The 16459-nt window shown below is 42.6% G+C and overlaps 1 protein-coding gene across 5 annotated transcripts in view; it reads right to left on the bottom strand.

The window, feature by feature from the left end:
- LOC128741122 (uncharacterized) overlaps positions 1 to 11358 on the bottom strand; it is a 33742-nt gene extending 22384 nt beyond the window's left edge. The window contains exons 1-3 of one of the 5 annotated variants that reach the window (XM_053836704.1): positions 10164 to 10336; positions 9919 to 10092; positions 9097 to 9854 (exon numbers count right to left, since the gene is read on the bottom strand). In XM_053836704.1, the coding sequence (XP_053692679.1) occupies positions 9097 to 9834 (738 nt within the window). In that variant the 5' untranslated portion in view covers positions 9835 to 9854; positions 9919 to 10092; positions 10164 to 10336. The other 4 variants (XM_053836705.1, XM_053836701.1, XM_053836703.1 and 1 more) reach the window with 4 other exon arrangements.
- Between the last annotated feature and the right edge of the window lie 5101 nt (positions 11359 to 16459).

Genomic DNA, 16459 nt, shown 5'->3' on the forward strand with positions numbered 1-16459 from the left:
TTTTGTTTTTTGTTTAATTATTCACACACTATTTTCACTATTTTTATTTGTCTGTGGTCTTTGGTTTGGTAGGTTGTTGTTCTTATTGTATGAACGTCTCTGTTTGTTCACCTTTTTTGTTTGGCACTATAATTACATGTAACATTATAATAGGCTTTCTTTTACTTTACACAATACTCTTTTATCAATTAACAATTACCTACTACTTTTTCTCACAATTAAACGACAATACACTTATTTTACATCATATAAATTAAAACTCTTTAAATAAATTAAATTAACGCGCACCTCTATTCCGTTGCGTTTTCCCAACAAAGTGAGTTTGATTACCGGGTCTGAGCCCTTTTAAAACCTTGCTCTGTTAAAAATCGGAATCCCTTCCAGTTTTCCGATTTTTACCGAACTTTTGTCCTGGCAACAATTATCCTGGTCGACACCCTGTGGCATTGAATTCCTTGATCGCATGTTTCAGGGTATCTGTGGGCGATCATGTATCTGTGGCTCCTCCGTCCCAGACGCTAGGCGTCAGACGTGGAGGAATACCACCGATGCATCTGAGATCACCGTGTTTGTGTTAGAGAAGGCCTTCCCCCCAGTGAGGGGCCCCTCCGTCCCAGGCGCTGAGCGTCAGACGTGGAGGGATACCACTCACTCAGTTGACAGCTCAACCCTTTTACTAACCGTCTCTCAAGCAAGCTGTCCTCCCCCCTTGACCGACCCCTCCGTCCCAGTCGGAATGCGACAGACTTGGAGGGCTATCACTCACTGAGTAGACAGCTTGCTCAGCTCCGTTTTGCTATGCCAGAGAGAGCATTCCCATGTGTGTATGATCCCTCCGCCTAGCCGCAAAGCGACAGACTTGGAGGGCTATCACACACTCACTAGAATGCTAACTCAGGTCAGTGTGGATATGATAGAGACAGCTTTCCCGCTTGTGGGATCCCTCCGTCCAGACGCAGGACGACAGACGTGGAGGGCTATCACACACTCAGTAGACAGCTGACTCAGGGACGGACTTGGGGAATTTGGATTGGGAATTTTGAGCTGATCGAACAGGCAAATTAAATTGGCGAAGCTAATTCATACATTGTAACCGATGGTTACAATACCCCATCGTTCCCCCTCTGAAGGTCAACAATTTTCATTACATTAAGTTTACCTCCCCATCCCCTACGTATTTCGAAGTGCGAACTATTTTGTTTTATTTTTCCCACAAAATAGATCCATCTACCCTCATTACACCCCTGGTTAATTGAGTAGTATTCTCATTTTCCTTCTTCACTGTGAAGAAGCAAAGGAGCTCTCATGTATACCTAAGCCCTGCAACTGTCCAACGCTGCTCTTGAGTGTTCTGCTTTTACTTTTCAACTCGTTATCAAAACATGCGGTTTGCGATTCACTTATACCAAAAATAAGTGGTTTATTCTGCGTAATTCTGGCGAATATTCCTTACTTTCGCGCGTACCGGACCTCACCTAAACTAAAGGGAATAGTGCCCTAAGCAAGTATTGCAGAAATGTGGAATTACTACGGGAATCAAATCAGGTAAGGCTTTCCTTTGCAGTTAACTTTTCTTTTGTCATCCAGTGATCAGCAGGTGCATATCCTCTGGGTTCAATCATGAAGGTTTCACCACATTTATGGCTTGGGAGCTGATTAATTACGTTCTTCCGGGCCCGGTTTAAGGTCGGCCACTGAAAAAACCCCAATGGGCTTGCCGGATTCGTCGGCCAGTTCATAGGAACTAGTGCCGATCCGAGAGAGAACTGTACAAGGCAAATATAAGGAATCTAACTTCGCGTTATAGCCATCCGCAGCGGATGATTGCCGGAAATTTCTTTTCATCACTTTTTGGCCGACCGTATAGACTGGGGCTGGATTACTGGAACGCAGCTGGTAGGCTTTAGTGTTATTTTCATGAGCTCTCTTTAAATTTTTGATTACCATCGAGTAAATGTTTTTATCTATCTCCGCTTTCCTCTCCATCCTTTCCCCGTCCGACATATCTCTTTTATCTCTATCCATCCGGTGTTCGTTCCCTTTTGTCACTATTTCGTGTCCGAACAGAATCCTATACGGCGAAAACCCTGTTGCGGTATGAGGGGTGTTATTTAGGCAGTGTTCAATTTCAGAAACTCGCGTGTCCCATTGCTTATGGTCCTGCTTTACGTAGGAGCGAATGCACGCATTAATTGTGCGGTTTAGCCGTTCAACGGGGTTCGCCTGGCTATGGTGTCGGGAGTTTGCCCAGTGCTGTACCCCATATTTATTCAAAAGTGTTTTGAATTCTTTTGAGAGAAAAGTGCTAGCATTATCGGAGATTAAATATTCCGGAACGGAATATTTTCGGAACCACGCGTCTTCTAAAATTTTTGAAACCTGTGGTGCTGTTATCCGTTTAACAGGGACCAACAAGCACCACTTCGAAAACAGATCCATAACAACAAACAAGTGCGCATGTCCGCTCTTACTTCTAGGCAATGACTGTATGAAGTCCATGGCTATAACTTGGAACGGTTTCGTAGTCAGCCGTTGCTTTCCCGGTTCAGGAAGTTGTGAACGGTTGGATGGTTTAATTTGTTTACAAACCGAACACTTACGTATATAATCTTTCACATGACATGCCATTTTCGGCCAAAAATATTTTTTTTTTAATCTTTGCTAAGGTTTTCTCCATCCCTAAATGTAAGCTATCATCATGTTCTTCGACAAGTATCTTCTCTATTAAGTTTTCAGGTATGCAGGTTTTCCAAGTAAACCGATAGTCAAGCACGTTCTCCGGGGCAAAAATTAGTTTTTTGAGAGTTGCGTTTTCTATCTTGTAATCTTTATATTTTTCAGGAAAAGCGTTAACCTTTTTTAACATTCCTGCATACCAGCCAGGAGTTGCTTCTACTTCTTCTACTGACCGAGATAAAGCATCGGCTACAATATTTTCCGATCCTTTACGGTGCAGAATAAGCATGTCATGCCTTTGAAGCTCTATGCTCCAGCGGCATAAGCGAGATGAGGTACGCCAGCTGCTGCGCATAATATATGTTAGTGCGGAAGCGTCGGTATATACGGTAAATTTGGTCCCTTCAATGTAACATCTGAATTTTTCAATTGACCTCAGGACTGCGAGTCCTTCTTTTTCGGTCGCGAAGTATCTTTGCTGGGTAGTCGATAACTTTTGCGAAAAATAGGCTACTGGTTTTTCGACCCCGTCTTGCGTTTGCGTTAGTACACCGGCTATTGCGCCATCACTGGCATCACAGTGAATTGTGAATGGTTGTGAAAAATCTGGATTGGTAAGTATAGGAGCGCTTATTAATTGATTTTTTATATTAGCAAAGGCTGTCTCTGCCTGTTCATTCCAGTGTAAGGTTTTAGGTTTATTCCGGAGCAAATCCGTTAGTGGCTGAGTGAATTCACTATAGTTGGCTAGAAACCTCCTATAGTAGTTGCACATCCCTAAAAATCTTCTTAAGGCACGTAAAGAATTCGGTCGTTCGTAATTGACTATAGCGGATACTCGATCAGGATTTGGTCGGAGTCCTCCGCCGCCTAAAATATAACCCAGATAAGGCACTTGAGTTACACAAAAGCGTGATTTATCTAGATTAATGGAAAGGTTGGCTTCATTTAATCTCGCGGCTACCTCTTCGAGGAGCGCCACGTGTTCTTCGAACGTGTCGCTGACAATTATTATATCATCTAAATAAACAAACACTTTCGGTTCCAGTTCACCATTGCCAAGCACTCGGTCCATCAATCGTGACAACGTTGCCGGACTGTTTACTAGACCGAATGGCATTCTGGTGAACTGGAACAGACCCCGTCCTAATACGGAGAACGCAGTATATTTTCGGGATCGGGGATGCAATGGGATCTGCAGAAATGCTTTAGAGAGATCAATAGTTGTAATGAAATCGGATGCACCCAACCGGCTCAAAATGCGATCCGCGTGTGGAAGGGGATACGAGTCTCTAATGGTGCGCTCATTGATTTTGCGTGCATCTAAACATAGACGCACTGTACCGTCTGGTTTGTCCACTGGAACAAGGCGTGAGGCCCAGTCACTGTAGGACTTTTCTATAATATTGGACTTGCGCATCCGGTCTAATTCATCATTAATTTTGTCCTGTCTCGAGGGTGACGTAGGGAACGGGTTTAGTCGAGCAGGCGGAAGCTTTTTAGCTTCCTCCGTTAATTCTATGCGATGGCTTATCCAATTTGTGGTATCTAACGTGTCCACTCCAGCCACTTTGAATTTACGTTTTACCTTTTCCAATTCTTGTCTCTGGCTGTCATCTAACCGAGTCTCTTCCTCATCAATCGCCATTTGGTTCGCAAACTCTGATACATCATTAATTTCTATATTTTCAATTCTAGCTTCTTTTACAGTGGGGACAATTTTGAAACTATTCCAAAAATTCATTCCAAATAGGATTCTCCTTTTCAGTGACGGAACTATTAATGTTTCAATAATTTTGGTCTCCTCATTAAAGGTGACGGGGAGAAACACTGTCCCTTCAACTTCTAGTTCTTGTCCGTTGGCAGCTTTTAACGAAACTTCCGTCGGAAACAACTTCAAATTAAACCTTTTTAATAATTTTAGTGACCCCTTCCCCAGGAGACTCAGATGTGCTCCGCTATCCAGCAGACCGACTAATGGAATTCCAAAAACTGCCACTTCCACGAAAGGTCTATCATCACTTCCTAGGTAAATGATAGTAGATTCATTCAATTCATAACTCGCTGTATGGATATAATCTGTTGAGGAGACTCTATTCAATCCTAAAGATAATAGAGCATCCACTTGTTCACTCGTAGTGAGGGACTTTACAAACGCTCGACTTGTCTGCCCTCGGAGACAGTCTTTGTCGCGTTTTTTTCGCAAAATGGACATGTGGCCGTATCCACATCATGGAACCCACATCTCGCGCAAAATTTATGTTTGGGTCTTTCACAATCGCGGGCGTGATGACCTTTAAGCCGGCAGTTAAAACAATATCCCTCTCTGGGCGGCCGGTAAGTATTTAACAGAATGTTCATTCCAGCTGAGTCTGGCTCTGACTTGCTATCTTTTCCACTTTCCCTAACCGATTGTTGCTCATCATCTGAACTTCGCGCCCGTGATTTTGAATTATAAAAATGACGTGTTTTTTGACTACCACTTTCTAATCTACGATTCTCTTTAGGTCTTGTGCCGGTTTGAACCTCATTCACTTGGGAAATTCTATTACGCGGGTTATTATCGTTCGTAGAGGTTTGGTATTTGTACCAATAGGTTGCGTCTAACCGTCTCCCGAACCGTTTGAGATCCGCGAGATTATCAATTTCCGTAGAGACCACGTGGCCTTTATAATCCGCGCGCATGTTTCGCATCACAAAATCGTACTTTTTCCGCTCGGTCAATGGTTTGGTGAACGCGTTAAAAATGGTTTGCATAGCTAGATAATAATCCTGGAATCGCTCACGTGGACCTTGCTTGCGAGCCCCCGCGCGTATTTCACAAGTATAATCGTGGTCCGGACTCAAAAATTCGCGTTTTAGCTCTTCTTTAAGTTGTTCCCAGGTAGTAAAATCGTCGTTTTCTACCCCTGCCATATACCAAGTTTTCGCGGCACCGCTAAACAAATGAATAGCCGAACGGAATAGGTCCTTATTCGACATGTTTTCCGATTTCGCGTAGAATTCGATTTCTTTGATAAATTTCATCAATAACTGACCGTTATCCGTGCCATCGTACTTCAATCTCCAGTCCGATACTGGCCTACCTTTACTGGATTTATTCAATCTTTTCCTATCTTTCAACTCGCGGCGTGATTTATCGGATGAACCACCCGATTCCGAATCAGTCGATTCTTTATCAGTACGTTGACGGGAAGAATTTCGATCGTTACGTGGCGGACGAGTTCTAACTTTTTCTTTATGAGTGATTTGTCTTCTACTATTATTGCCTTCTAGTGACTCAGCCTTGGAGTTAGTATTTTCACCTGTACTAAATTGTAACATTCTCTGTGTTGCCCACATGTGCATTGGGGGTGGCGCGAACATCCAGGGATATGCACATGCTTGCATGAACGACTGAAACATATTCTGATTTGGTAAATAATTCTGCATATGATTTTCTACTGATTTTAATTGCCTTCTATTAGGTCTTCCCGGAGTGACGAAGGGTACATCGTCTTCATTGCTAGACGAAGCTGTTTTGTTTCCTAAATCGGGGTATTCCGGATTAATTTGCAAATTTGACATAGACTGGTTAATCTGACTCACTATTTCTTGCTGGCCTTCAGGTGAAAAAATAGAAAAGAAGCTATTGTACGTTCCGCGAATACACGTTTCCATTGCATCGATATCATTGAGGTCTTCCTCGTTATCCGTATTATCTATTAACCTTTTCAACCGCGCGAAATAATGAACTAATCGCGTTTTTAATCCTGCTCGTGGGCCATCATACTTTTTCCTATGCGAAAGACAATCTTTGATTTGTTTAATATTTGTATCTATAACCGAAATTTCATTTTCCACAGTGGTATCTAAAAGGGTAAAATCTAAATTTGCACAAGCGTTGTTTTTCTCAGCTTTTAATTTTTCTTTAAGGCGTCTTGAAAGAGCCGAACGTGTTTCTACCGAAGTAAAATCAATTCCCCGTATTTTAAGCTCATATTCTACTTCATCTCGTTCCAAATGGTGCACGAGAAGATTTTTATACTGAAGATCGAATTCGATATCCATATTTATAACGGTAAATTTTAAACAAAATTCGTGTGGAGTACGAACAGATTTTAATCAGGAAACTGATTTTTACCCCCTCGTTACGGGTTTTTCTAACAATGAAAATTGTTGACTTTTGTGAGTTTTTATATGTTGGGCGCCAATTAATAGCCTCAAGCTGCTCAGTGGGTGGGGAGGGAAATATATGCTGTAAATCGGGTGTGCGTCACGGCTAGGTCTATACACAAACCGTATCTCGATCGGAGACAGGAACCACAGGAAATGGATCAATAGCAGGGATAATTACCAAATAAGAAACGGCTGCCAGTTCACGGGTTTCTATAGACTCGGTGAGCAGATAGTTGAAACAACACACTAGAGAAAACCAACGGCGAAGGATGACAACTCGACTTGTACGATGGATGTAAAATTAGAGGATAGTGTCGCTTTGGGCAAAAACTCGTTACGTACAATACAATGTTTTATTTTCCCTATCCCTACAGTACTTACTACACTAGGATTTCTACTTGCTGGTGTGTTTCTAGGTCTCGGGTGTTCTCTCTCACTATATAACGGTCGAACCAATATCGTATGTAGGTTCACCGCACTCGGCAAAGGAACAGCCGGGATAGCCGGGCTGGCCAGGCAACCGTGGGTAGTTGGTGGTTACACTGCAGCGCTGGGGCCCGCACAGCGCTCGGCAAGGGCAGGGCCGGTGTAGCGGTCGGGGCCGACAGCCGATAATTCGTGGCTACGCTGGATAGGCGGAAGGTCCGCTGCTTCTACGAAGCTTTTGTTGGTTTAATGCGTCTTTCCGAAAGGTCACACCGGAAGCGGCGGGCGCCGGGATCTGAGAAGTAATGTCCAAAACAAAAGGCCCGTCGAGGACCTGTTCGAGAGCCATTAACCAACTTATCACACCATCTTCACCCTAGATCTACACTCTTGACACCAGCTTATTTAATTAAAATTGCTAAAACTAATTTTACCTTTTTGTTTTTTGTTTAATTATTCACACACTATTTTCACTATTTTTATTTGTCTGTGGTCTTTGGTTTGGTAGGTTGTTGTTCTTATTGTATGAACGTCTCTGTTTGTTCACCTTTTTTGTTTGGCACTATAATTACATGTAACATTATAATAGGCTTTCTTTTACTTTACACAATACTCTTTTATCAATTAACAATTACCTACTACTTTTTCTCACAATTAAACGACAATACACTTATTTTACATCATATAAATTAAAACTCTTTAAATAAATTAAATTAACGCGCACCTCTATTCCGTTGCGTTTTCCCAACAAAGTGAGTTTGATTACCGGGTCTGAGCCCTTTTAAAACCTTGCTCTGTTAAAAATCGGAATCCCTTCCAGTTTTCCGATTTTTACCGAACTTTTGTCCTGGCAACAATTATCCTGGTCGACACCCTGTGGCATTGAATTCCTTGATCGCATGTTTCAGGGTATCTGTGGGCGATCATGTATCTGTGGCTCCTCCGTCCCAGACGCTAGGCGTCAGACGTGGAGGAATACCACCGATGCATCTGAGATCACCGTGTTTGTGTTAGAGAAGGCCTTCCCCCCAGTGAGGGGCCCCTCCGTCCCAGGCGCTGAGCGTCAGACGTGGAGGGATACCACTCACTCAGTTGACAGCTCAACCCTTTTACTAACCGTCTCTCAAGCAAGCTGTCCTCCCCCCTTGACCGACCCCTCCGTCCCAGTCGGAATGCGACAGACTTGGAGGGCTATCACTCACTGAGTAGACAGCTTGCTCAGCTCCGTTTTGCTATGCCAGAGAGAGCATTCCCATGTGTGTATGATCCCTCCGCCTAGCCGCAAAGCGACAGACTTGGAGGGCTATCACACACTCACTAGAATGCTAACTCAGGTCAGTGTGGATATGATAGAGACAGCTTTCCCGCTTGTGGGATCCCTCCGTCCAGAGACAGCTTTCCCGCTTGTGGGATCCCTCCGTCCAGACGCAGGACGACAGACGTGGAGGGCTATCACACACTCAGTAGACAGCTGACTCAGGGACGGACTTGGGGAATTTGGATTGGGAATTTTGAGCTGATCGAACAGGCAAATTAAATTGGCGAAGCTAATTCATACATTGTAACCGATGGTTACAACTTTTCTCTTTTTTATTCTCTTTACCCTCACCCCTTTTTTTATAACACACAGTCTGTCTCTTTCTTGAACTCAAAACTAGGCATGTACATGCTAAATCGAAATCACTAAGTTAGGTTATTGAATTTTTTGAAACCGATTTAAAACACGTCAAATCTTATCTTATTATCTTACTATTAAATACTTCTTACTTTATTTTAAAGTAAAATATAGAATAGCAGAAGCCTTTTTCAATTTATTAACATATATTTCCTACTCACCTCGAACGGATTCAACGATTTTCCATGCATGGCCGCGTCATGCAAACTTCCAATGCCTCTTCCCGTCGTATAGGCGGCAGATCCTAGTGATACCAAAAGCAGTGGAGTCGCCGCTCCACCCGTTGCAAACATTGCACCGACGGAGCCAATCATTCCAACAGTGGTGACAAGTGCATCTGTCCTCTTGAAAAATTCAGTTACTTTCCCGACTTCTGTGGTATTTATTTCAATTCTTTTAGTTCTATCAAAAGCAGCAATTCCGCCACTTGGATAAAGTAATGTCGAATGTGGTAGTTTGTTGTGTTCTAGAAAATCCATGAAGTTCGAATATACGCGTCCACACATATCTACGTATTTATATCCACTTGATGTATAACACTTTAACAGCAGCGTAAGCGTAGGCTTCGTGGGATTTCCTTTTTTTATCATAGCTAACGGTACAAAATCAAACTGAAACTGGTCCTGAAAACTTGGCATCTGTTTGACGATCTGCCCAAGAGTTTGTTTTGTTTTTTCGCTATAAAAACAAGCATATCCGTCATCATTGTTTTTGCTTTTATCATCCGCCTCCAATGGTGGATAATTCAGAGCACAAGCTAAAACGTTGATGACCTGCACTCTGGTTTTCAGTTTGAATGGTTCCAAATAGTTTAACTGCATAACCTGATCGACATCTCGACCGCGAAGTACAAAATCATAGATTAATTGTTCGGCGTCGTCACGCTTGGATAAACTCATGATTAAAGTTGGTATTGGATCTGTAAAAGAAAATAGATGGAACTGAGTGAATCGTTTGTTTGCGAACAGTTTTTACTCGTTTACAAGATTTAATAGTTTGTTATGTTTGTGGTTTTGGGTTATGGTTTCAAACACGGATTATACCGTCCGCCACTATGGCTCGTAAAAAGCCGGATTTTTATCGTATACATTTTATATAATCCATTCATTTATCTGGTTTACGTCGTTTAGTGACTGCAAAACCGACGATTAGATGTTCTGCATAAATCGAAATTAAAATGGATAGTGATGAGCTAACTTATGAAGTGCGCAAATATTTTGATACCAACATCAAGTTATATTGTTCTCGGGAAAATTTGGTTGTTTCGATACCTCATCTAGGTTGCATATAAACCATCGTTAGCCGGCAATGAGTTTACCTACAACTACTGCGCTGCGCTATATATGAAAACTCGTTCTGCTTTAAATTCAACCCTATCCACAACTTTATCTCAACTATCCACTACTTTCCGAGATTTTAACTACGGCTTGAAAGATCAACTTGAAAAGGATAAAGAGAGAGATAGATAGAAATCTAATTGAATTATATTTTTCATTCATGCTTCATCAATTGCGTAATTTGTTGTTAATTTTTGCAGAAAAGTGAAGGCAATCGAGACAAAACAGGCCACATTTTTGCATTTCATCTTGCTTTTACAAAAAATGTCCTTTCAGGAATGAACTTTGTTATAATGTTGTCAGTGTTCTGACATCAGACATAGACCAAAGTTTTGGTAACTATTGTTGTAACACTATACATAAATATTTGTTAATATTTTTTGAAACGATGGTTCTACAATTGATGAAGGGACGGTAGGGAAAGAAATGAAAATTTTTGGTGAAGGTGGGGAAGAGCGGAAAGGAAGGGGGGGGGGGGTATTGGTAGCTATGCTTGACAAGTAGTCATTTTGACTCCTACCTTTTGTCCAATACTGGAAGGTGCATGAGTATTGGACAAAAGGTAGGAGTCAAAATGACTACTTGTCAAGCATAGCTACCAATACCCCCCCCCCCCTTCCTTTCCGCTCTTCCCCACCTTCACCAAAAATTTTCATTTCTTTCCCTACCGTCCCTTCATCAATTGTAGAACCATCGTTTCAAAAAATATTAATATATATGTATGACCGCATTTCAAGGTCAAGACTAAAAACTTGAGATTAGTCCATAAATATTTGGTCTATTATCACACCTTCTATCTTCACTTCACTGTGATTGTATTTTGCTTAAATTTGGATTAGGTAAGACTTTGTTTAATCAATATCTGATAATCTGCATTGCCATCTTCCACGTATAAAAGAATTAATTACAGAGCAATAAATTGCGACTAACTTAACTGCAATGTTGGCAAAACGATAATTATAATAGTATATTCGCTACTATTCAATTAGGTGATGTAAACTCAAAACAAAGATAATTCACACACAAAAAAAAATATACAAACGTAAAACTCAAAACTGCTACTTAATAATTGTTTTGATCTTTTTTGATCACTGAAAATGAACATTCCAGGAAAACCTATAGCCAGAAGCAAAAACAAAAACAAGAAAAACCAGCAATGCCAGACATTCCTAAAAAAAACTGTTTGCAACTATGTATATAGCCAGAATACAAAAAACCGTTCGAGAAATGCAAAACAGTGCTCTGAAATTGGAAAAAATGTCAGAAAAAATCAACACCAAATGTTGAGATTGTTCGCGAAAGATTTTACAAAATTGCCCAAAATCAAGAAACATGCGCATTTTGCTGAAACCGGTGCAAGGGCTTCGAAATTCGAATGTCCCGGCTTTGCGCAAGTTAAACTGCAAATCTGATATCGCTGGTGCAAGCGCTGGTGAAAACGTCACTTTAATTTTTATCTTTTAATAGTGACCGTCATAGTCAGAGAGTAGAGGAACAGAGACACCGGCGCCGGAGATGCCGGTTTTTGACGTAGCACTACATTTTTGTTTACTTGATGGGTTGCACTTTGTGAAAACGAAAATTGAACTGCGCAACGTTTGAATGAAAGAGTTCAAATATTGCTGATTACATGAATATTTTCACCTTCAAAAATGCGCAATCTTATCTTATATAACGTATGCATTTAAAAAAATGGACTTTTTTCGGATGGTGATAAAAAAAACTAAGACATCTATTGTCAATTGCAAGGAAAACTGTACCATCCAAAGTGCGATATCGCTCATAAAAGTGCTATTTTGCATTAAATCGTTTTGGTATCTTCGGCGAACTTTTTCGTTATCTTCCAAGCAATAAGTGCGCCGAACATACCGAAACGACTTAATGCAAAATAGCACTTTTATTAGCGATATCGCACCTTGGGTGGTAAAATTTTCCTTGCAATTGACAATAATTGAGTTTCCCAATCAGCACCATTTATTGCATGAAGGGTTACGCAACTATGATTGAAACATTCGAATACGGTAAAAATTCGCATCCGTTACTTTTATTGAACTGTTATGCGACTGAAAAAGCGCAAGAGGTGAAGCCTAAGTGCAACCAATTGTCTGTCTGTCTGTCTGTCTGTCTGTCTGTCTGTCTGTCTGTCTGTCTGTCTGTCTGTCTGTCTGTCTGTCTGTCTGTCTGTCTGTCTGTCTGTCTGTCTGTCTGTCTGTCTGTCTGTCTGTCTGTCTGTCTGTCTGTCTGTCTGTCTGTCTGTCTGTCTGTCTGTCTGTCTGTCTGTCTGTCTGTCTGTCTGTCTGTCTGTCTGTCTGTCTGTCTGTCTGTCTGTCTGTCTGTCTGTCTGTCTGTCTGTCTGTCTGTCTGTCTGTCTGTCTGTCTGTCTGTCTGTCTGTCTGTCTGTCTGTCTGTCTGTCTGTCTGTCTGTCTGTCTGTCTGTCTGTCTGTCTGTCTGTCTGTCTGTCTGTCTGTCTGTCTGTCTGTCTGTCTGTCTGTCTGTCTGTCTGTCTGTCTGTCTGTCTGTCTGTCTGTCTGTCTGTCTGTCTGTCTGTCTGTCTGTCTGTCTGTCTGTCTGTCTGTCTGTCTGTCTGTCTGTCTGTCTGTCTGTCTGTCTGTCTGTCTGTCTGTCTGTCTGTCTGTCTGTCTGTCTGTCTGTCTGTCTGTCTGTCTGTCTGTCTGTCTGTCTGTCTGTCTGTCTGTCTGTCTGTCTGTCTGTCTGTCTGTCTGTCTGTCTGTCTGTCTGTCTGTCTGTCTGTCTGTCTGTCTGTCTGTCTGTCTGTCTGTCTGTCTGTCTGTCTGTCTGTCTGTCTGTCTGTCTGTCTGTCTGTCTGTCTGTCTGTCTGTCTGTCTGTCTGTCTGTCTGTCTGTCTGTCTGTCTGTCTGTCTGTCTGTCTGTCTGTCTGTCTGTCTGTCTGTCTGTCTGTCTGTCTGTCTGTCTGTCTGTCTGTCTGTCTGTCTGTCTGTCTGTCTGTCTGTCTGTCTGTCTGTCTGTCTGTCTGTCTGTCTGTCTGTCTGTCTGTCTGTCTGTCTGTCTGTCTGTCTGTCTGTCTGTCTGTCTGTCTGTCTGTCTGTCTGTCTGTCTGTCTGTCTGTCTGTCTGTCTGTCTGTCTGTCTGTCTGTCTGTCTGTCTGTCTGTCTGTCTGTCTGTCTGTCTGTCTGTCTGTCTGTCTGTCTGTCTGTCTGTCTGTCTGTCTGTCTGTCTGTCTGTCTGTCTGTCTGTCTGTCTGTCTGTCTGTCTGTCTGTCTGTCTGTCTGTCTGTCTGTCTGTCTGTCTGTCTGTCTGTCTGTCTGTCTGTCTGTCTGTCTGTCTGTCTGTCTGTCTGTCTGTCTGTCTGTCTGTCTGTCTGTCTGTCTGTCTGTCTGTCTGTCTGTCTGTCTGTCTGTCTGTCTGTCTGTCTGTCTGTCTGTCTGTCTGTCTGTCTGTCTGTCTGTCTGTCTGTCTGTCTGTCTGTCTGTCTGTCTGTCTGTCTGTCTGTCTGTCTGTCTGTCTGTCTGTCTGTCTGTCTGTCTGTCTGTCTGTCTGTCTGTCTGTCTGTCTGTCTGTCTGTCTGTCTGTCTGTCTGTCTGTCTGTCTGTCTGTCTGTCTGTCTGTCTGTCTGTCTGTCTGTCTGTCTGTCTGTCTGTCTGTCTGTCTGTCTGTCTGTCTGTCTGTCTGTCTGTCTGTCTGTCTGTCTGTCTGTCTGTCTGTCTGTCTGTCTGTCTGTCTGTCTGTCTGTCTGTCTGTCTGTCTGTCTGTCTGTCTGTCTGTCTGTCTGTCTGTCTGTCTGTCTGTCTGTCTGTCTGTCTGTCTGTCTGTCTGTCTGTCTGTCTGTCTGTCTGTCTGTCTGTCTGTCTGTCTGTCTGTCTGTCTGTCTGTCTGTCTGTCTGTCTGTCTGTCTGTCTGTCTGTCTGTCTGTCTGTCTGTCTGTCTGTCTGTCTGTCTGTCTGTCTGTCTGTCTGTCTGTCTGTCTGTCTGTCTGTCTGTCTGTCTGTCTGTCTGTCTGTCTGTCTGTCTGTCTGTCTGTCTGTCTGTCTGTCTGTCTGTCTGTCTGTCTGTCTGTCTGTCTGTCTGTCTGTCTGTCTGTCTGTCTGTCTGTCTGTCTGTCTGTCTGTCTGTCTGTCTGTCTGTCTGTCTGTCTGTCTGTCTGTCTGTCTGTCTGTCTGTCTGTCTGTCTGTCTGTCTGTCTGTCTGTCTGTCTGTCTGTCTGTCTGTCTGTCTGTCTGTCTGTCTGTCTGTCTGTCTGTCTGTCTGTCTGTCTGTCTGTCTGTCTGTCTGTCTGTCTGTCTGTCTGTCTGTCTGTCTGTCTGTCTGTCTGTCTGTCTGTCTGTCTGTCTGTCTGTCTGTCTGTCTGTCTGTCTGTCTGTCTGTCTGTCTGTCTGTCTGTCTGTCTGTCTGTCTGTCTGTCTGTCTGTCTGTCTGTCTGTCTGTCTGTCTGTCTGTCTGTCTGTCTGTCTGTCTGTCTGTCTGTCTGTCTGTCTGTCTGTCTGTCTGTCTGTCTGTCTGTCTGTCTGTCTGTCTGTCTGTCTGTCTGTCTGTCTGTCTGTCTGTCTGTCTGTCTGTCTGTCTGTCTGTCTGTCTGTCTGTCTGTCTGTCTGTCTGTCTGTCTGTCTGTCTGTCTGTCTGTCTGTCTGTCTGTCTGTCTGTCTGTCTGTCTGTCTGTCTGTCTGTCTGTCTGTCTGTCTGTCTGTCTGTCTGTCTGTCTGTCTGTCTGTCTGTCTGTCTGTCTGTCTGTCTGTCTGTCTGTCTGTCTGTCTGTCTGTCTGTCTGTCTGTCTGTCTGTCTGTCTGTCTGTCTGTCTGTCTGTCTGTCTGTCTGTCTGTCTGTCTGTCTGTCTGTCTGTCTGTCTGTCTGTCTGTCTGTCTGTCTGTCTGTCTGTCTGTCTGTCTGTCTGTCTGTCTGTCTGTCTGTCTGTCTGTCTGTCTGTCTGTCTGTCTGTCTGTCTGTCTGTCTGTCTGTCTGTCTGTCTGTCTGTCTGTCTGTCTGTCTGTCTGTCTGTCTGTCTGTCTGTCTGTCTGTCTGTCTGTCTGTCTGTCTGTCTGTCTGTCTGTCTGTCTGTCTGTCTGTCTGTCTGTCTGTCTGTCTGTCTGTCTGTCTGTCTGTCTGTCTGTCTGTCTGTCTGTCTGTCTGTCTGTCTGTCTGTCTGTCTGTCTGTCTGTCTGTCTGTCTGTCTGTCTTTAGTTAGCATAATCTGATAAAGCCAAGAGATGACATGAACAACGTTTAAACTATTGGTTATAGGAGCATCTCAGTTTAATTAAGGCCTTTGTCAAAATCAGCAATAAGCGTAGTGACTGCTCTTGGTCACAGCGTGGATGGCTTCAGTTTTCGGATGCAACACCCGCCATCGAGATGCGACCGTGTTTGGTTAGAAACGCACAGAAATTTTTGGTCTGTCGTTCGCCCTACTGCTGATTCACATCGGAGTAGCAGAACATACCAATCTGATTGATAATACGGTAGGGTTATTGATCGTGGTTCGGCCTATGCAAAAACTGATCCTGGTTCGGCCCATTAGCATAATCATCGATAATTCATTAAATATTTACAGATTTAAAGGTAAAATAATTTTTTAAGCAGCTTATAATATTTTCCTATGCATTGCCTTCATTTATTTGCCATAAAAATTAATGTAACTAGCTCAAATAATTAAATTTATAACATATGTAAAAACGGCTTCTAATGTCGTCATCAAAGCTGTCTTTTTAAACGCCTAGAAAGTGTTTTAGTCTGTGAAGTATTGGTTGAAAACAATTTTAAAATATAGATTCATCTATATTCTTCCATTATTGGATCGTTTTATTCCAAACAAAAAGCGAGATTACGACTTATTGAGAAAATACGATTTTAATTTTTTGATCTTAGTTCGGCCTACAAATGATCGTGGTTCGGCCTATCAGCTTCACTGAATCGCCGCTAGTGGCGCCGCGCTTCGCCCACGTTTTAACCAATTTCTGGCTGCACGTACCATTTGTGTTAAATCTAAATGTTGTGTTTTATGCCATATTTTATTATTCCATGCATTTCAGAAACAAAATTATTAGCATCCCAAAAATGAGTTTTTCTTAACAATAAATATGAGGGTATTTTTCCAAAGAAGCGTACAAACTGGATTGTAATGTTTCAGAATTTTATGCAACCTTGTACACGACTTCAGGGCTTGTGCATGAAACAATATTTAAAAAATTCATGGTATCTTGTTTTCCTAGAAAA

This window comes from Sabethes cyaneus, chromosome 3 (genome assembly GCF_943734655.1).
Source record: "Sabethes cyaneus chromosome 3, idSabCyanKW18_F2, whole genome shotgun sequence".
Taxonomy (NCBI): Eukaryota; Metazoa; Arthropoda; class Insecta; order Diptera; family Culicidae; genus Sabethes; species Sabethes cyaneus.